The sequence below is a fragment of the Heloderma suspectum genome, chromosome 11 (assembly GCF_057233095.1).
Source record: "Heloderma suspectum isolate Gila_16-S chromosome 11, 16-S_ref, whole genome shotgun sequence".
NCBI classification, from domain to species: domain Eukaryota; kingdom Metazoa; phylum Chordata; class Lepidosauria; order Squamata; family Helodermatidae; genus Heloderma; species Heloderma suspectum.
The window spans coordinates 39,950,505-39,977,746 of record NC_139468.1 but is presented as its reverse complement, the minus strand read 5'-3'; the positions used below and the strand labels follow the sequence as shown (position 1 = coordinate 39,977,746).

The window sequence follows — 27,242 nt, the reverse complement described above, 5'->3', positions numbered from 1 at the left end:
CTTCTCCTTTGGGCACAGTGCTTGATGGAAAGTAGACCACATATGACTGAGGTTGGCCCTAAAAGGGATTAGAAGCAAATTAAAGTGATAACCCATTATAGCTGCCAAGAACACACCTGGTAACTCAGCAGGGGAGGGTAAAGGTCAGAGGTGGCCCAGTACTAAAGGTATGTCATCTCTCACCCTCCATTCCCAGCCTAAAAGAAAATCTTCCCAACCCTCAAGCAAGTTACTTTTAATAGAGCATGGTGTGCCAGCTGCCACACTTGCTTCCTTGAGGCAAGTCCAATCTCTTTAGATAGGGTTGCAGCTGGTAAAATTGGAAATGCACAATTCCACAAATAGTGCTGAGTCCAGGAGGACCCCCAAGCTATGAAGATCCTTCAGGGGCAGACCAACTCCACCCAAGACCGTTTGCACACTTCCATCCAGATTGATCCAATTCCCAGTGCACAGCACCTTGGTCTTGTCTGGATTAAGTTTCAGCTTGTTTGTCCGTATCCATCTCCAGATTGTCTCCATCATGAAAATCCAGAGTTTGGCAATGTGCCAAAACGCCAGCAATGAGGTAGACATGTGAACTGTGGGGGTGGGGGATCCACAACATAAGTGCTCCAGCTGAAATGGCCCTGGAACTCATCCCTACCTCCTGACGTCAGCGGGGCCTTGGTTGCTGAACAAGCGTTTAGGAAGGTTTGCAAGGAAAGGGGTGGTTTTCCAGTGATCTTGGCCCCAGGCTGTTCAGACCAATACTCTGGCACAAACGTATCTCACCTAGTTTGCAGTCCCTGAAAGGGAGGAGGAGTTTAGTGGTCCACTTACATGAGGCCTGTGCAACTTGTGGCTGATCAAACTAAATGCCCCCCCCCCCTAAGCTATGCATCGTGGCTGGAGAACTCCTCAGTCTTCAGTCCCAGGCAGGTGGCCTAAACAGCAGGTTGATTATTAAGCCCCCTTAGGCTGCCATACATGACTGATGGGCTGCATTTGACCAGGCGAGTCACACGTCCTGCAGACTGAAAGTGTGTGGTCTTTCCCCTGCATCCCGTAACTCTGGCCTGGGATGCTGGGATGCCCTCCCCCCACATTCTGTAGCAGCACAGTCTGATGAGGGCTATACCACATCATTTAAAAAAAAATATGTAGATTGGCTCTCTCTGAATCAGGTTGTTGGGAAAATACTTTTGATGGGATTATGTTTCAACCAAGGATGCATGTCAATGAAGCTATCTCTTTTCCCACAAACAAAATTGTGTTATGATATTGCAGAGATGTTAGAACAATGGAGCCATACATAAGGGACGACAGGTGAATAGCTTGTTTCAGTATTTGGTCTTTCTTTCTGGCATGAATCTTTCTCTCTTTCTCTCCAGCCCCCCTTCCTGCCACGTTTTGTCTCATTTCAGTGGGGAAACTGTTCTGTTTAGCATTTAGCTTCAAAGTCAACTTTATCTACTCTGGGAGAGATAAGTGTGTTGCTAGACTATATGCGATTGTCTCCCAGCCTATTCTCAGCTTCCCTGACATAGCAGGAGTTGGACCTGGCATATTGTCTAAGAGCAAATGATTCCCAGCTTCGGATTTCAATCTAGGATTGAATCGCCTTGGGAATAGATTGAGGTCATCTCCTGTGAATGAGCATTGGAAGGCGTGAATTGTCACAATGCTAAAATAGCAAAATAATGCGGAGAAGCCCCTTAAGCGTTTGTTTAAAAAATCACTGGCTGTTTGCAAGGATAGGTGTTGCTTTCTCTGCAGTGATGGGACTGCATGTGTTGGCTTTATCTTTTTTTTGTAAATAAGACGTCTGTTTTTGTCAGGAAGAGAAACCAGCAGTCAATAGGATCCCAGCAATTTAACAGTTCGTTCATGATGGTGTAGAAAACTGTGACTAAGCATTGGCTTTCCATCAGTTTCAATGTTAAAGATTTTCTATAATTTTGTGGGAGGTTAAAGACATACCAGTGTTGCAGACTTTACCCTTCTGCCGGGCTCGGCCAGAGAACAGACACTAACTTTTGTTTGAGCAGATGTTTATTACCAGAACACCAAGGTGTGGTGCAGTCAAGAGTTGCCAGCGTGGCCCCTCGGGACCGGACCCAGAACAATAGGTGACTTTGGCATTTATCCGAACAAGTAAACAAGGCACATGACATAAGCTTTGGTCAGTATTTGGTGCAGCACTGACTCAAGGGACTACAGCCTTCAAAGGAAGTTTTCTGGTTTCCAGAGACAAGGGCCTGCTAGGCATTGTGACTCATGTGCGGTGAGGTAATCAGCTACCGTCCTCTAGCACTAATTCAGTCACTACGTCCTTTTGCCTATGTGACTCTCAGCACCTCAGCAACACATTCCCATGCTGACAATGCAAGTGGTACTTTTCCTCTTCACTAGTCTGTACCGGAGTGTTCCTTTTAATGCCACCAAAACTTGTACAGTCATGATGCCCCTTTAGAATAAAATAACAGAGTGTTTCCCCCTGCCTCCCTATCTTATGGAGTAAGTGATGCTAGGTAGAACCCATAAGATGGCTTCTCATTTAAAAAAAAAGTGACATTGGCCTTGATCCTGCTGTAGTTTCTGACAGTTAGTGGCACATAGCAACTGATGGCTCAAGGTGGGGATGTTAGGAGGGGCCTGGGTGAGCATCATGATGAAGTCATTGGGGATGTGTCTCAAGATGCACACGCGCATCCTCTGTGGCAATATGGCTATGTGTCAGTAGTCACACCAACAGTCACACCACACACTTCAATAGTCACACTGCGTGCCCTGCCTTCAGATCATTCTCAGCACTAGGGCACAAAGCCCCTTTTGGCCCGTGGGCCAGCATCCATTTCAGAGATGCTCTCGGGGGCTTATAGTGGTGGGTGGGGCCAAAGGCAAAAGGGGCAAGGCCCAAAATGCAAAAAGATACTGGCATATTTTAGCTTAAAGCTCTTCCTGCCAGTACCTAAGACCTGGGGCTGTCATTTCAATGTTTTAGAACTGGGAAAATGCTGGACCAAAGCCAGGAAACCATCAGCTGGGGGGAAGGGCTGGATTGCAACCTCCAGAGGGCTGGATTTGGCCCCCAGGCTGGAGATTCTGTACTAGGGATGTGCAAACCCACCCCTATCCGGGTTCTCCAGGTGCCTGCCCAGCCCCAGCCCCCGCTTGCCAGTCCCCAGACCACGGCCTCATCAAACTCTGCAGTCACCATTTTTTGCAAAATAAAATGGCGATCACAAAAATGTGCATATTTGCCTATGTGCAAAATGTGCATTTTCGTAAAAATGTGCATTTCGCACATGCACAAATATGCACATTCACAAAAATGAGCATTTTTGCATACACAAATGTGCGCATTTTTGCAATCGCTGTTTTGTTTTTCAAAAAATGGCAACCGCAGGGCTTGACGAGTCCGTTGTGGTGAGTGTAGGCCGCTCGCCGAGTGTGGGCAGGGGGCGAGCGGGGGCTCGGCAAGTGAGGCTCAGGGGTGCGGGCAGTGGATTTCTGCTGGGTTCCCAGACAGAATCGGGCGCTCGCACCATCCCTATTCTGTGCCTTCTCACTGCAGCCTGGCAGCCAAGAATCAGACCTAACTGCAGTCAATACAAGGGGTGCCTGAGATCCATGCCTTTATGTTTCCACAGTGTGTCCAAGTGAAAGATATGGGAAGGACTGTGCTGAAGTGTGCTTGTGTACGAACAACGGGACATGTAATCCAATCGATGGATCCTGCCAGTGCTTCGCTGGCTGGATAGGCAAAGACTGTTCCCAGAGTAAGGAGAAATCTCTTTTTCTCTTTTGCATACCCATATATCTGCCTACTTTTAACATTAACAACTTATCTATTTATTTCCAAGAAACTTATCTTTTGAGCAGAACCCTCTTATTCACTTGTCCCTGCAGTTTCATACAATGTTAGTTTTTAGATTCAGTCTCTTTTTCTAGACAATTAGAGCTATGAAATCCCCAGCCAAGACTGCACAAGTTCTCTTGCAGCAAGCCCTTGTCCTCTCAGGTTGCTCCACACTACCCTTTGTTGACTCAGGTTGCTTCCACACCACCCTCTGACGCTGTCACTCAAAAAGTGAGTTCACTCACTTTTTATGGAAAATCCATACATCATTGATAAATTGTTCCATTCCACTGTTTCTTTAATCAAAAGCTTTGCAGATTCAGCCCATTTTATTGCTTCCCCTTGAGCATGGATCCGGGATCACGAATGAATATCCTATTAATTGTCTCTTGAATCACCTCTCTTAACTGCTCCTTAATTTCAGGTTTCTTGGTGGGGTCTTTTAATTACTGGTGTCTTCCTATTTATATATATAGTGAACTGTGTTAGTTTACTTCATGAAAATGTAAACCAAAAAATAAGGTCAGGATCGGGGGAGGGAGGAAACAGTAATTAAAGTCCCACCCCGAGCCCAGGAACAGAAATAAGAGACAATTAAGGGGACATTCAAAGGAGCAATGAACAGGCTGTTCATCACTAGTTGTGCTCCACAAGAAGCAATAAAAGAACAGGACCTGCAGACAGGAATGTTGGAAGGGACCTTTGTTCAACAGAGCTTACTTTTGAGTAATCATGTGTGGAACCTCTTCTTTAATTCTACATTCAGCTGAGTGAGGAAAACCAGCGCTTCCACAACCCTAAAAAGCTCTTTTGTGTAAGCAACCTCAGTCTCAAAGACACACACCCCAATCTGAAATAGGGGGCTATTAATACTGCCCTACCTTTCAGGGCTGTTGTGAGGACTGCAAACTCCTACACCTGCTCTCTGCAGTACCACTGAGACCTTTTTCTCATGTGCCTGTGCAGTTCTGTCACTGGCATAAGAAGCATGATTCATTTAGTGAAAAGTGCCAGATACGTTAAAGGTGCCCCTTTGCAGTTAATAACCATTAATCAGGTAGAAGTGACCTCTCCAGGGAAGGCAGTGGCCCTATTACAAAATGGTAAACTCCATAACAAAGATAAAAAACAAATAGTCCTGCTATAAACTCTTCCCCCAAACCAACTTAAATGCAAAGGCTTTCTGCTTTCTCTCCTTACTTGGTGTTCGCCTTCCCTAAGTCTGTATTGAATTGTAAAGTACAGGCATCAAGTTATATTGTTCAAGGAAGGTCTGTTCACTCTTTTCAACACTTTCCTTAAGAAATCATTAAGCAATCAATAATTCTATGTTGCAGGGTCCATATGGCTGTGAAATTAAAGAGATGATGTATTCTTATTACACCTAATTTACTTGTTAAAGTCTAAGCGCTTTTTAGGAGGACATGTGGTGACTTCTCTGAAATTGCCTAGGTAGAAGATTGACATTTGCGGATCCAAAAACTGGCATTTCCCAAACGAATCCTTAATTGGAGGCGGATCGTCTCTGGGAAGCCCCAGCCTGTCGTTCAGAAATGTTACTTCATATTCACAGCGCAGCCAAGGGTATTACACAGCATTCACAGTAAAATATATTAAACCTCCAGTGATAAAGTAGGGATCGGATAAAAACAGACAGCTGTAATTTTGCTTTTATTGTGCCTCTTCCACAGGATGAATATTGCTGTCGCTCAAAACAAAAATTAGGAAGGCTGTCAATTTCATGGATTGTTCATTATATTTAGAAAGTAATTGGGAAATTACTGTTCATTTCTGTTTAATTTTGGGAGATGGTGAATGTTTTGTTTTTTCTTAAAAAGCAGTTGTGATGTTCACCTTACTAAGTAGCCGTTCTTTCTGGAATATTTGTGCCTGTGCCCTGAACATAATTCCCCAGACCCTTGTCCGCTTCTTGCGTGGGAGGCCCCAGTGCATGCAAAGAGTTCCACATCCACTTCTGTGGAAGGGATAATTCGACCTCATCCATTGATGAAGAGGCTGATTCTCCCCCCCCCCCCTTGAAATATGGAATTACTGTTACATTCGTTCTCTCTGTTTCTGTCCCCCCAGCTTGTCCAGTTGGCTTTTGGGGAGCAGATTGTTTTCACTCTTGCAGTTGTCACAATGGTGCAACATGCAGCCCTCACGACGGAGAATGCAGGTGCAGCCCTGGTTGGACAGGTCCCTACTGCACGCAGCGTAAGACTGGGGGGTTTAAACGATGCCTTTGCGTAGTGGCAGTGGCGGCGCCGAGTCTGTTAAAAGCATGCACTGCCCCCTTGTGCCAGCTTGGAGTACTGAAGCATTTGGGGAGCTTGCTAATACTGCTTACAGATGTTCCCAGGAAAAGTAGTAATTAGGAAAAATAAAACGTAAAACTTAGTTTGGATAGGGGCATGTGGCATTTTAATTCCCCAGCACTGAATTCCTAATCAGACAGATTAAGGCTTTTGCTACATACTTACTGTGCTTTTCTTTTGAAGGAGATCCAAATAAATCTCATCTGATCTCGGAAGCTAAGCAGGGTCAGCCCTGGCTAGTACTTGGCTGGGATTCCACCCGGGAATCAGGCTTCCTGCCTTGAGCGGGGGTTGGACTCGATGGTCTTGCAGGCCCCTCCCAACCCAGTGATTCTGTTCTATTCTAAAGCTATCAGATTTTTTAAAAACAGAAATTAGAAAACTATATAGTTGTGTTCTACCAGTGGGCCTGCGGTATTTAGAAACTGAACTATTTAGAATTAAGGAACGGTCTGTAGGCCTTGCCCAGCCTACTGCCCTCCAGATGTGTGGGGCTACCATTCCTATTGTCCCCCAGCCAGCACGGCCACTGGCCCAGGTTTGGAAAGGCTGCCAATGCCATTAGTAGTAGCCAAACTTGCTGAACCAAAAAGTCACACTCCCACCATCTTTAAAAGGCCGTGGGCTGTAACTCACCCGGTCTTAAAACCATTAACTTATTTGTGGCTCCCTCCCTGTTCCTGCCCCAGCGCTACTGCCCCCACCCCCAGTCCACACTGCTGTTGCTTCCTCCCCATCAGAGTTATCCATCTCTTGCAGCCACCATAGCTGAGGACTGCTGAGGTCATGCTGCCACCAAGACACCTGTAGAGACTTCCATATTCACCCCCTTCCCATGATCATGGGGATGGCTTACAGGAACTAAGAATCACCTAGGGAATTTTGAAACATGCTTTCTTTCGTACTGTGATTCTTTCATTTATTTTTCTTTACATTTATAACCCACCTTTCCTCTAAGGAGCTCAGCAGCATGCATGGCTCTCTCTTCCCCATTTTATCATCGCAACAACCCTATGAGGGAGGTTAGGCGGGGGGAGAGAGAGAGAGGGGGATGGCTGACCCAGTGAGCTTCATGGCTGGGTGGGGATTGGCAGCCAGGTTTCCCAGGTCCTCACATTCCATTTCCTCACATTTTCCTCTTGTCTTTTTGGATCCCTGCCCTCCCAGGATGTCCAGCTGCTTTTTATGGGAAAAACTGTGCCAATGTCTGCCAGTGCCAGAACGGAGCCGACTGCGACCACATTACTGGGCAGTGCACATGCAGAACTGGATTTACAGGAAAACACTGTGAGCAAAGTAAGTCACTGCAGGCAGTCCCTCATCCTTCCTTGGAAGATCTCCCCCCACTCCCGCTCTTTAGAGTGTTCACAATTTCAAATGCCCCCCTCCCTTTCCTGTTCTGTTTGAAGGCTTTATGTCTTTAAAGCTGAGGACTGTTCAGCTGATTACTAATGATCTCTCCAACTTCCACTGTTGCAGGGATGCAGAAAGCAAATTTTACCTGGGACTAGCACAAAAGCCACTGGACCTAACTGTCTGGATTTTGGCAGGTTCAGTCACCTCCATGGGGGCTACCAGGTCTCCAAAGTTCATGCATTTATCATACAAACTAAAAAGGTTTGGCCATTTCTGTTTTACAATGGAAGTCAATGGGAAAATGTTAAAAAATGGCAATTAGGACCACTCAAAAGATCTGGAGCACAGCTCGGAAGATCCAGGGCCCATGCCCAGGTAGGCCCTACTCTAACAATGCCCATGCCCAGAGGCCGAATCCAGGTCCCTGGAGTTCCCCAGAAGGCCATGCCCCCTTCCCCTGGCCCCACCCCCTTCTCCCCAGCCACCCATCATCTGGCGGTTTCCTGGCTTTTGTGTCCTTTCCTCCACATTCTAAAAGGTTGAAATGCCTCTCCTAAGGCTCCGCTCCTGGCAGTAAGAGCTTTAAGCTAAAATAGGGTGATATTTTGGGTCATGTTGGCCCCGCCCCCTTTGCCTTCAGCCCCGCCCACCACTGGAATGTGGCCCCTGAGAGTTTCTCCAAAACGGAATTCAGCTCTTGGGCTGACGGAGTTTCTGAACCCCTGCGCTATAGAGCATCCCATTTACAGGCTAGCAACACCTTTGCCTCTCTCGTGGGAGCAAGTTGTGACCACCAGAGTGCTTGCGCTGCCCTTCGCTGCATTAGGCTGGCCTAGCTTGGATGGAGGAACTCTTCTGCAGCCGGGGCCAGAGTCCGGGGTCAGCACTGTTGGGCACCTGCTGAGGCCCAAACACCTGCGGTGGGTCCCCTGCCAACCCCCAGAGCCTCCTGGCCTTGCTGCTGCTCCGCCTTGCTGCCTGCTCACCTGCCCTCTCGTAAGGAGGAGGAAGAGCCTTGCTGGATCAGACCATGAGCCTCTCTGGTCTGGCATCCTGTTTCCTACCATGGCCCACCAGATGCCCATGGGAAGCGCACAACAGCCACACACACACGCGTGTGCCCCAGCAGCGGGCACCCAGCGGCCTCCTGCCCCTCTCCAAGTGAGAGAGCAGCGACAGGATCAAGGCGGAACAGGAGCAGCCTCTGCTCGCTGTGCCCTCTCCCTCTGAGCAGGCATGGATTGGGCCCAGAATGGTCGGCGATGATAGCAGCAACGAGGTCGTGGGCCCTGTCGGGGGGGGGATCCACTGAGGGCGTCTTGTGCCAGCCCCCCGCCTCAAAACCTGGCGCCTATGCTGCCAATAGTTGTCGGCGCAACTTGAAAATCTGTTTAGTAGAGGCTAACCTCATTGCGTGCACAACGATTCCTGGAACCTGCCTGACTCTTTCAACCTGCAGACGGTGCAGCTTTAACATCAGGCCAGCTTTACACGCACACACGTAGCTGGTTCGCATACCAACCAACTGATGAAGAGTTCCGGAGCGTTTGAAGAGTTGCTGATCATTTTGTGAAATTTGGCTCATTCCGATAAAGGTGTTGCCGTATTATGGGGCTTGGGCTTTTTGAAATTATTGAACAATATGGCGGGCTGTGCTTCTTGCGCCTCCTCGCCTAGTAAGAGCAAGAGCGTCTGGCAGTGCTTGCTCCAGGTTTTGAGGGCCCTTGGGCAAGACGCCCTCCTTGGGCTCCCTCCCGCAGTGAGCCTGCCTTCTTGCCAGCGTTGTCGCCAGCTGCTGCTCCTCCTCTGTCTCATCGTTGCTGCCCCTGGCGTGCTTGGCAGGCCGGGAACCAGCGCGCAAGCAGGCCGTGGCATCTCCCGCTCCTCCCCCCACCGCCACGGTCGTCTGAGCCAGGGTGAGAGGCAGACGAACGAGCAGCTTGCGCTGGTGAATAGAGGAGCAAGTCCGGGGGCCTCTTGCCAGCGGGCCCCTGCTGGGGCGTGGGCCCTTGGCAGGTGCCTGACTGCCTGCCCTTGATGCCAGCTGGGCAGCAGACAAGCTGCCCTTCCTCTCTTCCTTTGCTGTGGATGATTTCTCATCGACGAAAGGTTGGGGCTCAATTGTGCCGTGCAACTGCACGTTTCTTTATGCTGCTTCTGCGTGTGCTTTATGCAAAAACACAGTTCTCCCTGCAATTAAAAGACAAAATAATGTTTAGAACTCAGAACGGTCATCCCGAGCGAATGTCCCTCCCGTGTGTTAACGTTCAGCGCTTCGCTGAGGGGCGTTGGGAGGGAGGATGTTTCTTCGCAGGGGCTGACTCTGGGAGAGCTGCGCTCTGCTGTTCAGATAGTTTCTGATGGAACCAAAGAGGTTTGCACCGTGACATGAAACCTTCTCCTCTCTCGCCAAAGCAGCAAAAGCCGCCAGTTCACAGCTTTCCATTCCATTTGTTATTGAATGTTGCCCAAAGATATACAATAAGCTGCCTACAGATTTATTGTCATAGGCCATCAAGGTAATTGTATGAATAAATTTAGTCACTGGACATTCAGTCATTTTGTCAGTGACGGAAATGCAGGAAACCGAATGTTGTCATCCATGGGGAGAAAGACACTTACAGTTAAAGCAGTGGAGGCTCGTGGCTCCGATGTCAGTGGGGCGGTGAATCTGTTCTGGGTATCAGTCAGAACCAGTCAGAACTCTACAGGAGCTGTCCAAGGTGCGGAAGCCTCACTGACACTGGATTCACTGCCCTGCTGGATCTGCTTTGGTTTAACGGAGTTAAAGTTCCTTTTGTGGTTGTTGGGTCTGGCGTCAGGTTGGAGGGAGCCTTAGGCAAGGTGTCCTTGAGTGGCCCCCCTCCTCTGTCCGTGGCCCCTGACAGGGTTACGTGGCTGTAGTGGCAGCGCTCCCAGGAGTGCTGGACAGCTGGGTCTAGGCATGCTTTTAATTTCCCACAATACCCTAGAGTGAGGCTAGGCCAGGAGCATTGTGGGGAATGAAAGGATGGCTAGATCCAGGTGCCAGGTGCTGCTCCAAGGGCCAGGCCAGGGGGAAAAAGAAAGGGGCCAGGGAGGCATCCACACTGGGGCTCTGGCCACTGACCAAGGCCGGCGGTGGCCCTCTCAGCCCTAGAACAACAAGGCACTGCGTAGTAAATGGTGGAGGAAGGGACAGCAGCCCCTTGCCTGTTGGGTCACTGCCTAGGGTGAGAGGGCTCTGGGTATTGGGAAGTATAGAAATATAGTAAATAAATACAACGAATAAGGCCAGGATCCAAAGGCCTGCACAATTAGGTCTGTGCTAAAGCAGCCTTCCCTGCTCTTGCACCTTCCAGAGGATCTGGCCTACAAGTCCCATCAGCTCCAACCAGCATGGCTAATGGTCAGTGATGATGGGAGATGACGTCCAAAAGATCTGGAGGTCACCAGATTAGAGAAGATGAGGTTAAAGCTTTTGGGGTCTTTCAGTTTAGAAACAAAGGTGACTAATACATGATAGAATTGAGGTGGGCAATACGCAGCCCCCACAGCCATCCAATGCGGCCCCAACTACCCCCTGAAATTGGAGGGGGACACACACACACACAAACGTACATTTTTCCCCAAACAGAGTGGTGCCCAGAGCTGCTACGAAGTGCCAGAAGGGTTAAAGTCAGCTAATGTTGACCCTTTTGGCGCTCCGTGGCAGCTCCGGCTGGCATTTTGCTTTTGCTTTTTTTATTTTTATATTCCCTCCCTGGGTCCTGGGGGTGAAAATCCGGCCTGCCTGGATTCTCAGTCCTGCCCTCCAGGTTCCCCCAGATGGCCATTCCCCTCCCCCTGGCCCCACCCCATTTCACCCAGCCACTGATCATTTGGCGGCTTCCTGGCTGCAGCACAGTTTTTTCCCAATTCAGAAGGTCGACGGCCCTCTGCTACGGCTCGGTTATTGGCCGCAGGAGCGTCAGCCTACTATCTGCTGGTGTTTTCTGCCATTTTGGCCCGACCTCCTTTGCCTCTGGCCCTGCCCACCGCTGGCACACGGCCCCTGAGCGCTTCTCCGAGGTGGAACTCAGCCCTTGAGCTGAAAGCGGTCGCCCAGCCCTGCCCGAGAAGCCGGTGGGTGGATTTCCCCGGTGCCCCCCTGCTTGCATCTCCACTAATCCTCTCTAATTCATGAATGAATGAGTAGCGTGTGAATCCTTTTCGAAAAGGCCTCTGCTGCAAAAATAACTCTGGGAAGTTGTTTCTCTTTATCGACATGCAAACGGTTCTCTCCAGCCCCCTTTCCCTTTGAATTTGCAGAGTGCCCCCCAGGAAGGTTTGGTTACGGTTGCCAGCAGCTGTGTGAATGCATGAATAACGCGACCTGTGACTATGTTACAGGTACTTGTTACTGCAGCCCTGGTTTCAAAGGCATCAGGTGCGATCAAGGTGAGGCAGAATTCCTTCTCCCTTTCTTTTAAACTGAGCCTTCAAATATTTCCTTGGTCAGGCTCCTGGAAGAGCTAGAAGACTTCCCTGGGTGACCAGGATACATTTCACTTGCAGATTGGGAAGAACTTGTACCTGTTGAGCAGAGGGGAAGGGGAAGGTTTGACGACCTTCCCAGCTTTGCATTCTATCCATGAGAGCACTTTAAACAGAAATCTGTTCTAGGCGTTGGCAGGCCTGGCACATTTGGCAGGCCTGGCAGAATACCGGGAGCCCCGTCTGTACATCATGGGGAGCCTGGGCATTTGCTCCTCTAGAGTAAGCACCCCAGTCCAGAGTCCACTGTGTGCCACAGTGCATAAGTGGGGCCTTCCCCCTCTCCCAGGTACATGGATTTCCCCCTTCATTTCAAGCATGGCATGGGAAACCTTTTGCAAGGGGGCTGTAGAGAGTCACTTCCCTCCCCCCACTGAAATGGATGGGGAAGTCCTTGGAGGGCCTGTGTGTGCACCCTCCCCCGCTGCACCCAGAAAAGCTTATTGGATGGAGGCCGGGGGCTATGTGCTAATTTCTCTAGGCTAGCAAATGTGTCCATCCCGCCACCACCATTCAAAACAGCTGGGGTTGGGTGGGGGTGGGGGTGTCGATATAATATACAAAGCCTTTTCTCACAAAAGGGCCCCTGCCACGCAATTTAACGGTGCATTGTGAATTATTTTTAACAGCGGCTCTCATGATGGAAGAATTAAATCCCTATACTAAAATTAGTCCCGCTCTTGGATCTGAGAGGCATTCAGTGGGAGCAATCATTGGAATTATTATCCTCCTGCTAATTATTATGGTTTTGCTGGCACTGTTTGTGTGGTATCGACGGAAGCAGAACAAAGGCCACGACATGCCAAGCGTCTCGTACACTCCAGCCATGCGGATGACAAACACAGATTACTCACTCTCCGGTAAGGGACCTTTTTTATGATAATGAAATGCAGGCTTGAACTCTTTTCTGTGCTCAAGGAGGAAGGGAAATAAACAACATTCCCTTTTCGTACAAAGTTCTTCTCATTTCCCTTGGAAGTGGATGATTTCTTCCCCAAAGCCTTGTCTTTGATACATAGGAGGGCTGGGACAGCCAGAACCTGACAGAGGAGCAGAGAAAATAGCCCCAAATGCATCAGAGAAAGAGAGACGCCGCTGTTGAACCAGTAACACTTCTAACCTTCAAAGACTTGATCCTGTAGACCAGCGGTCTCCAACCTTTTTGGCACCAGGGGCCGGTCTCGTGGAAGACAATTTTTCCATGGACCGGGGGGGATGGTTTCACTGGTAGACTTCCAGCCGCTGGGACACAAATGGCGTCCCTGTTCTTTGCAGTAATAGGCTACGTAAAGATTTACATAGCCTATTACTTGAAGAACAGGGTCGCAAATGGTGTCCGCTACGCGGACGCCATTTGGTTCCAGCAGCCGGAAGTCCGCCAGCGGCCAGAGCCGGCCGGCAGCTCCGCAGACTCGCCGCAGAGCAGAGCCGGCTGGGGCCAGCGAGGATTCTGGGGGGGAGGGATGGATCGCCTCCCCCCCCATGGACCCAAGGTAAGGGGGTTTCACACACCCCTACTGCAGCCCAGTTCCTAACAGGCCACAGACCAGTACTGGTCTGTGGCCCAGGGGTTGGGGACCCCTGCTGTAGACAACATTACCATAGTGGGTATTCTCAGGAGGAGATCAATAATAGAACTCCACAGACATAAAGACGAGTCTTCCCCAACCTGGTGCCCTCCAGATATGTTGGACTACAACTCCCATCATTCCCAGACAGCATGGCCATGGAGAGTTGCAGTCCAACAATTTGGTGGGGCCCAAGTTGAAGAAGGCTCACACACACACACACACACACACAAATATATATATATAATGTTGTCCAGGTTAGTGGTGTGGCCCTCCCCCCTAAAGGAACACTTGGTACATTGGTGGTGCTGTTGGATCCAGCTCTGCCATTTGAGGCACAAATGGCCTCTGTGGCACAAATGACCTTTTACCAGCTTTTGCTGATACAGAACTGCAGCCCTTTCTGGTCAGAGACAGCCTAACTTCAGTTATGTGGTAATCTCCAGATTGGACCACTGCAATGCATGTATAAAGATGCAATGCATGCAGCCTTTTGAAGGCGGTTCAGAAACTGCAGTTAGTACCAGATACAGCTGCAAAAGCACTAATTGGGACCTGGTGTTGGGAACACAACCAATTCAAAGTGCTGTGCTTACCCTCAACGCCCTCCACATCTTGGGACTGATGGATCACCTGTCTCCCTGTGAGCCTACCCATGCTCTGTGGCCATCTTCAGGAACTGCCCTGCAGGTGCCCCTGCTGTCACAGGTAGAGGCAGGCAGGAATCAGAGGAAGGGCCTTCTGAGTGGTGGTGCCCTGTTGTGGAATGCTCTCCCCAGGGAGGCTTGGATGCCATTTTGGCACCAGGCAAAGGCAATTCTATTCTCCCAGGCATTTTAACTATGTATTTTATCTTCAGTGTTTGGTTTTCATGCTACTCATTTATCTGGTACTTTACATTTTATTGTTATTTTATTGCATCTACTTTAGCATTTTTGTTGTATTTTATCTTTATTGTATTTATAACTTTCCCAGGGAATGTGCTCTTCATTTAAAGGGTGGGGTATAAATACCGTTAAATACATACACACGTACATACAATTACTGTGCGTGCGCGTGCGTGCGTGCGCGCATGTGTGTGTATGGAGAGAGAGAGAACATAAGAAGAGCCATGCAGGATCAGACTAAGGGTCCAACTGGTCTAACATTCTGTTCACACAGTGGGCGACAGAAAACCCACAAGCAGGACATGAGTACAACAGCAACCTCCTGCCCATGTTCCCCAGCAACTGGTGTACATAGGCATACTGCCCCGAATGCTGGAGATAGACACACACACACACACACACACACACACTGACTATATACTTATTGAATAGATAGATATCGATTCACATTCTTTATCTCAGCATCTTACAACAACCTTGTACGGTTGGTCAGTATTATTCCCTCAAAATGTAAATTGGTGACTGACGCTGGGAGTGCTTTGCTACTAACATACATTGGTTTTAAACTGGGTCAGTCACTACAGCTTCCCAGTGGACCCTCACCATTGTAGTCTTGTGAGGGAGCTGACAACTTCCTTATTTGAGATCTCACAGAATGACAGGATTAATTGGAGCAAAGCAGGATAGTAAGCTACTGAACTGCCAAAGAGGGGGGAAAGCACGAGCACTACGCTCTTTGGAATTGCCCACACTGGCTTTTGCTGGTGTTCCTGGGGAAAGGGCCATAAGCTGCCCTCCAGCAGTAATGCTACAACAAACTACTTCGGGTGAAATGGAACCCCTTTGCAGGGACCCATCAGCCGTTCCCGTGCTAAACTGCCCTGTGCCTGAGGAAAGGAAGTCTGAAGCCCAGGTAGTGGCTAGATTCCACCCGCAGAACTTGATGTTATGGGGCAGCATACAAATGTCATAAATAAATAAATAAATTCCCTGGAGAATGTAATTGGGGGTTGGGGGCACAGACCTCCCAAAGCCGCTGTCCTCACCTGTGGCAAGTCTTGTCATGGATGCGACTTTTTCCCTCCGTCTTTTGCCCCTGATTTGGCAATTGATGGTACCATCAGATGGTACCTGTATCGACCTTGGGGCCTCTGCTTGAGAACACTCATTGAATGAGTAAATCATAGGATTCAAGAGGCATCCTCACTACAGGATACAACCCCAGTCCTGCAAGTAAAACGGTGTGCAGTTATTACATTTTGTTTCTTACCACCATCACCAACACTCCCAAAATGGGTGGATAGTCTGGGTCCATTTTAAAACTAGAGGAAGCACAGGATTATTTCCTGAATTTGCATCCCAAGCTCTATTCCAGTTTCAGGAGAGAGAGACTGCATTAAGAAACAAGCAGAGAATGCAGAACAGGCAATAAATAATATGCCAGGATCGCTGTGAACTGGACAGTCAGTCTCCTGAGTAAAATTAAGAGCCACTGCATTTCCTGTACTCTGTCCTCTTCTGAACTTGGCCTGTTTTCAACCATTGCATTTTCTAATATTCTTCCGTGTTTATTTTTCCTTATATCCTGGTGCAGGCCTCCCTTTAGAGATATTACTTTTGCACTGGGAACAGCAGTTAGGTTTGCATTTCATTTTATTAGCAAGTGGTGCTGGCCAGGCCTGCTGGCACATAGGGAATGGGCTCTGCTGGCCAGGGTAAATCTTCCTTAATTATTTCCCAAATGGGACGGTATGTGGGAAGAGAAACCTTGGGTGCAAGGCGCCGCAACGAGCGGGAGGAGTATAGATTTCTAGGCAAGCCGAATAAATTAGCAATTCCAGCTTTATTCTAAATAGTTTTCTTACCAACTGCCAATTTTTCTCCAGAGGTGTGTAAAGGTCACTGCGATATTAGAACAAAGTCCTTCTTTCCATATTCTGATATATTCCTGTAGAATAAGAGATGCACTGACAGATTTCCAATGCAAATCGTTATCATCAACTGGCAAAATATCTGTCATTATGACAAGTGTGTGTGGCGGGAAGGAAGCCTTGGGCATTGCAGGGACCTTGGCTTGTGCAATATGTCTCTGTACACTCTGCACACAAGGACACATTGCTTGCACACGCACACACATGCACACACACACACACACACACACCCATGGGATCCTTACCAGTGAATGCCAAGTCACACAGTGTTTGGGATGGGGAGGCAGGTTTTAATTGTTTTGTGCCAAAAATTTCTCCCACATTTTTTTGACCATTCTCATTCAGTTTGATAGAAGCTAAATTGTTTTTGAAAATAAATTCAATACTGAAGAAATTTCGGAGAAATTCTCAAAGGTTGGGTTTGGATTTCTTGGGCTTACCTTACTTAGGAGGTGGCTGAGGAATGAGCACAAGCGTCCTGTCCTTCATTGTACAATCGTCTCTCCGGCAGCTTGTACCCTCCTCAGCTCCCCATGCTTCAACTGAAGCCCAGCGGAAGACATCATGAGCTAATTCCTCCCTTAGGGCTTTTTCAGATCAGGAAGTGCAGGCAGCCTGGGAGGCTGGCTGTGATTAGGTAAGCTCAAAAACACCGCCAAAAGAAATTCAACATACATTATAGACTGTCCTGAGAATGAGGCAGAACAACGGAAACCCCTTTCATGGGGGAAGAAAACTTTCCGGAAATTAGAGGACAGATTTTGGCAAAGCATTAACTCCACCTCATCCCTGGAGCTTGACACAACACTGCCCCTCACACACACATACCTGCATTGTGGTGGATGCAAAATGGGGGCCAGCCTGCCAACACAGTTGATGCTGTTGCAGCATGAAAGAACCCCAAACGCTTACCACAGACAAAAGAAGCTGTGCTACAAGCCCTGCCAGTGGGGAGCCCTACCTGTGACAAACTGGAGAATTTCTCCTTCCCCTGGAGAAATTCGGTGAAATTATCTCCCAAATTTCTCTCCCAACAAATAAGGTGGAGAATTTCAGGAGGCCATCTGCACACAGCTCTAGTTTTAAGCCTTGCCATAACAGTGGCCCCAATGCAGCATTGTTTTCCTGATAAGAGTGAATGTCACCCATTTTATGACTTATAAAAGTAATAAAATAACTAGTTATATGGGCGACAGTAAAGTGGGGCATGTGGTTACACTGTTGGAGTGGGGACAAAATTTGCTCCCTGTCCTTGGCTGATTCTAGCCACTGAGAATCAGGTCTATCACCATAGTTCTGCCCCAGATTCTGTTTCTAGGTCACAAGCTGGAGATCCACATGGATATTGTTATCGTTGTATGACTCCCTCTAATACCAGGCTCAGTGCTCCTGTGCCAACAGGATTGGAGCCAAAACAGTGCCACTGAGAAACAAGAGGAAGGTACTAGCATGCGTGAGGGAACCAAAAAAACTGTCCATCGAAAACTAAGCACAGAATGTTGACGGACAGTTGGGAAAGAAAATGGAAAATGGGGAAGAGGGATGGAATAGAGTATCCTGGAGAAGAGCATGTCTGGCTGGCACCCTGGACAGGAGCAATCCTGTCTGAAGGTGAGGATGCACTGCAGCAGCTGCTTGCAGGCCCCACGCGTTCCCTCTAAAAGTGACCTCAGTTTGGAACCGAAAGGGGGCCACCCACAAACAGTGCATAATCTGGAGATCCTTGAACTATGCAGAAAGACATATATGTGTGAATTGAAGCAAAATGGCATGTAAACCCTCCCCACACCCGCACTGCCTGACAGGAACCTGTGAGCTTCTAGGATATTGATGGCAGTGGAGTGGGAGGAAGGCCTAAAGGAAGCAGAAGTCTGTGTGAGTTCTGTGGCTTTGTGTATCAGCTGGGGAGAATGGGAAATGGAGGGCAGAGCAGAAGACAAAATGGACTGGCCTAAGCCCCTGAGGGCTTATAGTAAGTATGGGAGGGTCGGGTTGGTGGGATGCCTTTCCAGTCTCATGAACAGCATGCCCTACCCCCAGTATAAAATTCTCGTGTTTGGGCTGGCAGCCTTGTATACAACACAGCAGGGGAATGCTTGCGGGATGGGTGGGGGAGGTGTCCTCCTCCACTTCTAGAATTCAGCCCTCCATTCAGAGAGATCTGAACAACATGCAAGGACCCTGTTTCAGGCTGGTCTGGAGCCTTGGAGCACTCCTCACAGGGGTGGGGACACACTGCAACATGTTGTTGCTGCTCCCACTTCTATATCATATCATACATCCTCTATACTCATAGCAAACTCATTCTCCAAGTGTGGATCTTTATGGAGTCAAAATGGCACCATCCACATAGGAGGAGGAGCTATCAGGACACTTGGGAAAACCCAAAGTCTTGCAGAAGTACACAAGATCTTGGGGGGGGGACCCCAAAACAGCTCAGTGAGGACTGAGCATGCTGACTGACTGTTGGAGGGAGAGGAGAAATTGAAAACTGTGATATTAGTGGGGTGGGGGATGCAGCAGACTACCTTGAAAGAAGGCATGGCTGGTGGGAACTCTGGATGTGAGCACTCCTATTGCGGTGAGGATGCATTGCAGCATTCCCTTTCAGGTCCCGGTCGTTCCTCTGCGGACATGAGTTATGGACTGAGCACTACCAGCATTTATCTGCTTGTCCGTGCGACAACCTGGGTAGCTCAGTCACGATGATTCCCATTTTACGTGTGAAGAACTGAGAGTGTGACTTGCCCAAGCTCACCTAATGACTCCATAGCTGAGGTGGGATGTGATCCTGGGTCGAAGGCCAGCCCGTTTTCTCTCAAACTTCTTTAACAGTTCAGCAGATGGCCCTGGCCTGAGAGCCCTTGGCACAGATCCCATACTTGGGTGGAGCTTCGAATGTTGAAACAAGAAATGGAGTATGAATGGCCTAAAAGAAGGAGCGGCTCTTAGCATTTTGGACCAGCAGCACCCAAGCAGGAGATTGGCAGAGCCAGGCTAGAGGTGAAGGGTGTCAGGCATATTCATTTTGGGTGCCTAATGCTTGAAAGAACACCTCCATCTGGAAACCTCCTCCAGTTTTACAAAGTCAATGAAAAGGCCATCTTTGGACATCTGAATTCTCTGAAGTGAATTTGGAGGCGGCTAGCACTCCAGAAGGTGTCAGAAGAGATACGTCTAGATTCACAGATGAAGTTCCAAGTGGCTTTGCTTAAAGTGAATCTATTTATTTGTTTCCAGGCTGGGCTCACTTTTTCATCCCACAGTTAAAGCTCAATTTTAGCATGTTATGATGACACTTGAGTAAAACCGGATGGGAACTGAGGAGCTGGCCCATATATAGGCACTGACTTTTCACACCTGTTTGTATCTTGAATCAAGACATTACTGGTTAACAAAGGGAGCACCAAAATGTACCAGTGAGTTTTCCAGTTCAGCTACCAGCATTTTTATTTCATTGGTATAGTATTTCTAATTTAAGACTTTAATTAACACACAGTAAATAATAGTGTGCTTCATTTACTTGGCCTTGCTTTCAGAAGTCACTTGCTGTTCTTTGCAACTTTATCGGACTGTTAATAAATCTGCAAGTAGCTTAATTGCTACACTGAGATAATTTTAATCTTCTGAACATAGCGTTGTTATTTTGATCTTCGTGTGGCTGCTACTGCTTTCTTCATCGGCAAGGAAAATTGATTGCCAGCAAATAATCATTAAAGTACACAGTTCTGCGTACCTTAAATAGTTGGCATTGTCATCCAATCATAATGGACTTTGGCCAAGGATAATGTAAAGAACCTGCTTGATTCACTGATGGATTAACAATAGAGGTCTGTCTGTGGGGACTGAGTGTCCTAGGGAGTTGCTCTGCTCCTTGCCAAGCACATAACTTATGCCTTGGCTGATTTTCCTCAGGAAGAAACCTGGAGGGTCCAACACCCTGGTTGCCTGCCTACCCCATATGGTTTCTGGGGCAAGTGCACTCTCTCATGTATACATTTCACTTTTGCAAAGCTAAATTCTGCAACCTGCACACATTATGTAGATTTCCATTGATTTTCGTGTTCACCATATTTTCTTTGCAATGTTGTACTATTATTTGCATCATTTCTTCTGGTTTGGGGTGGGGGGGTGGGGAGAGAAGGAGCTGTGCAGGGCATGTAAGACTCCCCATGACTGGAAATCTTATTCAGCCTCCCTTATAGCTTCTAAGGCTTTACTACGTGGTGGCTGCACATTTCCAAGCATATCTCCCCCATAAGGGCTGGGAACTTGCTTTTTTAAAAAGAAAAAAGTTGAGATTGTCAGAAAGCTGAATTCTGTGGCTAATACCTTCAACTGGTGGGCCAGGATCCACAAGTAGGTTATGTCTAGGAATGGGAGAGAAATTCATTCAGTTTGCATTTTCTTGTAAATTTACCTAATTATGCACGTTCAAACCACTATGCAAACAAAACTCTGTTATCCTTCAGAGTTTGCACTTCTCTGAATGTTGCAGTAGAGTTACCCAAGCAAAAGTGCATACAAAAATGTCTAAAGTAGGGGAAATAACATTAAAAAATGCATTATATTAGGACAATGCCTTGCAAAAAGTGTATATATTCAGTAAAAATGGATGAACTGTGCAGAAAAATGCTTATGAATTTTCACGCAAACATATTTTTTAAGGAGTTCTTAAGGTTCAGTTCGAACTTCTCAGTGCTCTTGGAGTAATTCTCAAAGTTTGAGATGAACTGAACTGAAGACTGTAAAAACAAGAAACAGAGAAACCAAAATGGAGATTCTTCCATCCCTAGCTATGCCCCAGTCTCAGATGGGTGGTGCCAGCCAGCAGCACCATCGTCAACATTCTCTTTTTTGCCTAGAGGTTTTTTTTTTAAAGAGAAGAGGAGAAAACATCAGTGGGGAGAGAGAGAGAGAAGACTAACTTAAAATGCTTTATCTATCTCCCATGTTGCAAGATGGGGATGCAAGTGGGCCCTGGCTTTGAATTTCTTGCCAAGCCCTTTCTTGCCCAAACCACATCCTAAGCTACTTCTGTTCTCTGTGGAGTTGTAGCCAACAAAGATCTCTGTTGCCGAACCCCTCTCCAATAGGGCACCTTGGAAACCCCTCCATCTTTCCTTCTGCATACTGGCCTAGTAAAAATGATTCCTTCTAATAGCCAACCTGAGTAGTGCCGACAGCATTGTAGCCACAGTGGGGCCACTGAGAAACAAGAGGAAGGTATAGGCACGCTTAAGGGGATCCTGGGGTTTGCAAAAGTACAGACAAATATTTAAAAGAAATCTAAGGGACAAACTCTCCCAAAACAGCCCAGTGGGGATAGAGTATGCTGTCGGTTGAAAAAGAAAATGGAAAACTGGGGGAGGATGGAATGGTTTCCTGGGGGAGGGCTTGGCTGGCTGGCACCCTGAATAGGGGCGCTCCTATTTGGAGATGAGGATACGTTGTTTTGTTGCAGGTCCCACTTCTATACATCCCAATTCCAAGGGCAGAATGTAAATGTGGCCTGCACGTTTGACTGACCTACATATACAGCAGCCTTCCTCAACCTGGTGCCCTCCAGATGTCTTGGTCTACAGCTCCCGGAATCCCTCAGCCAGCCCAATACATCTGGAGGGTACCAGGTTGAGACAGGCTGATCTGGAACTCTATTTCCCTAGGTGCTAGCAGCTGCATCCAGCTTTTCAACGTTTTTCCCCCTAACCCACACCAAAGACTGAGTTTTCCACGGTCCCTGTCTTCCAGGCAGATTGGAAAGGGAGGCTGCAGTAGGAGATAATGTATTCCTAGCTTGTCAGGAGTGGCGTGCTGCTAGAACCAAACCTCACCTGCCCAGGTGTGTGTGCCTGCATGTGACAATTCCCCCCTCCTTTTGCAGCTTCAAAAGAGTATTGTGATGACTTGTTTTCTCCCCAGATGTATCTCAAGGTAGCAGCAGTGTACACTGTTTTTCCAACCCAAGCTACCGCACCCTGTCATGTGGTGTGACTTCACAGTTCTTTCCAGTAATCTGGATGGAAACCTCTCCAGTAAGGTAGATATACACCTCGTGTCGCCCTCCACTGTTCTCCCAGTTCAAGGAAATACACCAAAATGGTTTCACTGAGCTAACATGGCTGAATCTGGCTATTTCTATCGAGCTACTTCATTTAGTGAAATATGTGGCACCGTTGCTGATAACTGCTAATGCAGGCTGAAGGTGACAAAAAAGAACAGCCAGGCAGGACAAATAAAATGGCAAGGGGGCCTTTTCATTGTGGCCTTTTGTTGTCACAGGCGACAACCGACTTTTTAAGATGAGCTTCTTGGTTTTAACTGCAAAAACCTAACAAGGGTAGTCTTCTGGAGTTCATCTCTGTAGAAGGAACCCCACTCACGGTGCCTCTGAGGCTGGAGGCAGCAGCCTCAGAAAGCTCATGTCAAAACTAGTTGGTTACTTTTTAAGGTGGAGCAGGTGGAGACACCTGCTTTTCTTACAAGCAGTGGATGGTCTCCACCCCACCCCATTGCCACTGCCTTTCTGCTGAGCTGCTCCTGGCTTATTGTCCCTCAATGGTTTTCTCCCACAAGGGCCCGGGCTGCACTGCAGAACAGGTCAAGGGAACAGCCGGGAGAACAGGACTATCCTCAGTTTGGCTGGGGGGGGGGGTGTCACATGACAGCCTTCCACGGTGATAGGGCACTTCCTCGGTTGAGCTCCCACCCACTTGCCTTAACTTTGTTAGCAACCCCCACCACCAGGTTCTCCCTCGCTACCAGTAGGTCAGTTCCCTGTTTTAAGGCCCCATTGTTCCCACTCAGTGACACTTTAGCCTCCATCCCTCCCCACAACCTATGGCCAAATGCTCCCAGGGCTCTGCTGATTGGGGAGGCATTCAGAACTCTGAGAGCAACAAGTTGCACCTCTGTAGGGAAGCCTGCTACGTACCCTGTGCACGACGCATTCATGAGCACTGCCATTCTCTGCTGCCCAGCATGGAGGCATCTCCCCCTCTAGCTGCCTTTATGCTAGTTCCAGGTCACATTTTTGGTGTGGCCCTTGAGACACTGGGTGCTTCCTGGTGGAAGCCTCCTAGTGCTAACAATCCAAAGGCATGGTGCAGTTATTCCCTCTTTTTCTCCCTAATGGATCTTCCATGATAAGAAGAACGATGGAAGAAGTGGTGGGAAAACGCAGGAGGGTTCCTCCTCAGTGGAAAATGACATTGTCTGGACCCTCCGCAAAAATCCACAACTGCAGTTCTAAATCATTCTATGACTCTCTTCTGAAACTCCTTTTGGATTTTGCTGATGCTAACAGACCTGTTGGGCACCTTCAGTGTGGTTGTTTTTTCCTTGAATTGGGAGAATTCCTGTCCAGTGTGTTAAGTAGACCTCCCTCTTCTCCACTTAGTTTGTGACTGCATGATGATGGTATCGGTGGTAGTGGCAGCAGCACTTTTTCAGGGCTTTCACCCTCCCCATTTTTCTCAGTTGTAGCAAAGACATTACTGCCTAATTTGTAAATGGTTTGCCTACGCATCTGAAACTTGCCTGCTGCATAAGGAAATTGTCACTCCCCGCATGCTCCAGTTTAGTCAACCTTGTATCCTTCTGTTCTGATCTTTCCCTTCTGCTAGTTTGAAAATGACCCAATGAATTGAGCTGCCTATATTGAGGAACAGTTCTCAGGGGTCCCTCACTCACCTGCCTATATTAATTTCATTTTCACTCTAGTTGGCTTTGTTGGTGGGGCTCTTTGGTCGCTTCAGCATTAACTTGTTGCTGTCATAACTTTTTGAACAGCTCAGTAACAAAATCCTTGACAGAGACACTGCAGACTGGAGAGCCTACAGCTATCTGAATGATCTGGGTCACTAATTTTCAACAATTTAATCGTTTGAAGTAGAACCTAAAACAATTCCAGGTCCCTTTAAGTATGAGTTTACACAAAGACCCTCATAGGTTTGTTTCCTTTCATCTGTGTTCTATGTGGATTTTTTTTTTAAGTATTAAAGCCAAATCAGGTGGATTGCTTTTTCCTACCTTACCAAAGTCCCTCTTCTTTGGAAGTCCTAGTCTTTTCGCGGGGGGCGGGAGGTAACAGTTGTGACTTGCTTCTATAGAATGCATTTTGCTTACTCCCACAGATAATAGCTGGTCCGGTGTAGATACAGGGGGAAAGTGTGCGTGTTTCGGGTCTCTTAATTCAGTGAAAGTCTTCATTCTATGAGGGCTGTGTTTTTAATTAGGGATGGGGAAGACATTCATTCAGTTCCCATTTTAATCCAGTCTTACCTAATGTTACACTTGTGAATCAATACACAAATCAAAACTCAAGTTTTCTTTCAAAATTCTCACTTCTCTGGATTTTGTAATGAGTTCTCCAGTCAAAAAATGCATACAAAACTTAGGGGGTATCTTTGCATGTAAAAATGCACATTAGTGAAAATAACAGTAAAAATGCACTGGGAGCCAGGAGATCCGGGTTCTAGTCCCCACTCGGCCATGGAAGCTCACTGGGTGACTTTGGGCCAGTCACAGACTCTCAGCCCAACCCACCTCACAGGGTTGTTGTTGTGAGGCTAAAATGGAGAGTAGGAGGGTTATGTACGCCACCTTGGGTTCCTCAAAAGAGGAAAAAAAGTGGGATATAAATGTAATAAATAAATAAAATAAAAATATTAGGCAAAATTGTATACAAAAATGCATTGTATTAGGAGAATTTTCATATTTTTTAAAAAATCTCAACATTCAGGAAAAACAGAACTTAAGGCTGGAAAAATTCTCAAAGTTTGGAATGAACCAAACTTGAGTGAAAAGTGAATAACAGAGAAACCAGCATCGGCACAGTCATCCATCTCTAGTTTTAATGTTGTGTTCTGTCACAGAGATGTCATCATAGCAAAGTTTGTCATGCGGAGACTAATGGTGCTAGGGATGACAGAGAATTCTGCCACGGACTCCAATAAGGCCGGATTCTAAAGAATCCAGCCCCCCGGAGTCTGTGGTGGAACGGAACACTTATCTCCGACTCCCCACGGAATCCTCTTCAGCCGGATCCTCTGGCTCCGGATTGCCAGCGATACGGCCGCCATGCCGTATCGCTGGCTGAGGGGGACTGACCGTGGACACAAATGGTGTCCAGGACGCCATTTGTATCCCTGCTTTTCAATCACGCGATAGGCTACGCAAATATTTGCATAGCCTATCACATAAAACAGGGACACTAATGGCATCCTGGACACCATTTGCGGCTCTGTTTTTTCACGCGATAGGCTACACGAATATTTGCATAGCCTATCACATGTAAAAAGCAGGGACGCAAATGACGTCCGGGACGCCATTTGCGGCCGTAAAGGTCTTAGTTTACGCTAAAAGCAGCCATTTACAGCTGCATTTACCTCAAACTAAGACCTTTACGGCCACAAACAGTGTCCCGGATGCCATTTGCGTCCGCAGTCAGTCAATACCCCTAAGCCAGCGATACGGCATGGCGGCTGTATCGCTGGCGCTTCAGAGCCAGCCGGCGGCTCCACAGAATCGCTGCAGAGCGGAGCCGGCCAAAGAGGATTCCGGGGGGGAGGAACGGATCGCCTCCCCCCCGCAGGCAGATTCCGCACAGACCGGCAGGTAGGGAATCCGCCCATCCCTATCACACGCTTAGTCAGCAAACAGCAATATAGCAGCACCTAGTGGCAGAATAAAAGCATTACAGTATCAGAACATCCAAAGTAAAAAGACCACCACGTGTTCCATTCTAGAGAGGACACATTTTATATTTACAATCACAGAAATTTGGATCCTAAAAGACAACTGCATATCATGTAAGCATTCTCCAAGTTGCCCAGACAGACATCAACAAACATCAACTGGTACTGTCAGGCTGCATTTACCTTTAGCTTTCTGGCATTGTTCCTGACTCTTGATACTAGTCATATAAAAACATTTTAGTGGTAGTAGTGTTACTGTTACTATTAGTAGTAATAATAACACATGCCTAAAGTTTACTAAGCACGGTACAGAGATATTTTTTTTTTAAAAAAAGGCAGTCCCTGCCTGTAAACTTGCCATCTAATAAGCATGATACAGAAGGAAAAAGGAATGAGGAGGAAAGAGGAAAGGAAGCACATTCATTAACGGTAATTAAAACTTAATGTTGCAGTTCTGGGAGAAGAGGCGCTACAATGATACTTGGTTCCATCTGCCCTGATGGAGTAGGGTTTTGCTGTCCTCTCCCTCAAATGCAGCTAGGTGGAAAATGGCTGCAGGTGGAAACAGTTTTGGGAGAGGAGGAGCCAACATCGCCATCAACTGCTTCCAACATTCAGGAGTATCTACTTCAGTCCCATAGTGTCTGCATATACCCTTTGCTCCTGGTTTTCTCTGTGATTTACACACACACACACAGTTCATCCAGAGAAGCCGTGCCCATCATACATCTCTTTGTTAAGTTTGCTCTGGCCTCATCAACACCAGACACCCAGCCACACACACACACACACAGAGAGAGAGATTGCTTTTATATAAGGGATGCACTCTAATTGGTCTAAGGGCTCAAATCGTTGCTCCAGATATAAAGGTATTGTTGTGAGCTGGAATTTTGGTTCACTCTTATCTCAATGCATGTATTTTTATTTGTTTTTCGTTTCCATTTCAATTGTCCGACATCCCATCTTCCATTGCCTCTCAGGGACAGCATTGACTCCTGTTTGTAAACAGCATAGAAATCCAAAGGGAGAATTCAGGTGTCTGCACGTGTGCAGCGTCTTCTTCTTGGGGTTCTAGAAGAGAGGTTGGATCATAATGCCCATATTTGTAAAATACTCGTTTTTTGA

The 27,242-nt window shown here is 47.6% G+C and overlaps 1 protein-coding gene across 2 annotated transcripts in view; it reads left to right on the top strand.

Moving 5' to 3' along the window:
- MEGF11 (multiple EGF like domains 11) overlaps window positions 1-27,242 on the top strand; it is a 432,367-nt gene that overhangs the window by 390,013 nt on the left and 15,112 nt on the right. The window contains exons 17-22 of one of the 2 annotated variants that reach the window (XM_084817482.1): window positions 3,636-3,764; window positions 5,933-6,061; window positions 7,330-7,458; window positions 11,809-11,937; window positions 12,663-12,893; window positions 19,031-20,047. In XM_084817482.1, the coding sequence (XP_084673608.1) occupies window positions 3,636-3,764; window positions 5,933-6,061; window positions 7,330-7,458; window positions 11,809-11,937; window positions 12,663-12,893; window positions 19,031-19,128 (845 nt within the window). In that variant the 3' untranslated portion in view covers window positions 19,129-20,047. Of the gene's footprint in view, window positions 1-3,635; window positions 3,765-5,932; window positions 6,062-7,329; window positions 7,459-11,808; window positions 11,938-12,662; window positions 12,894-19,030; window positions 20,048-27,242 lie in introns of those variants that run through there. The other variant, XM_084817481.1, reaches the window with a different exon arrangement.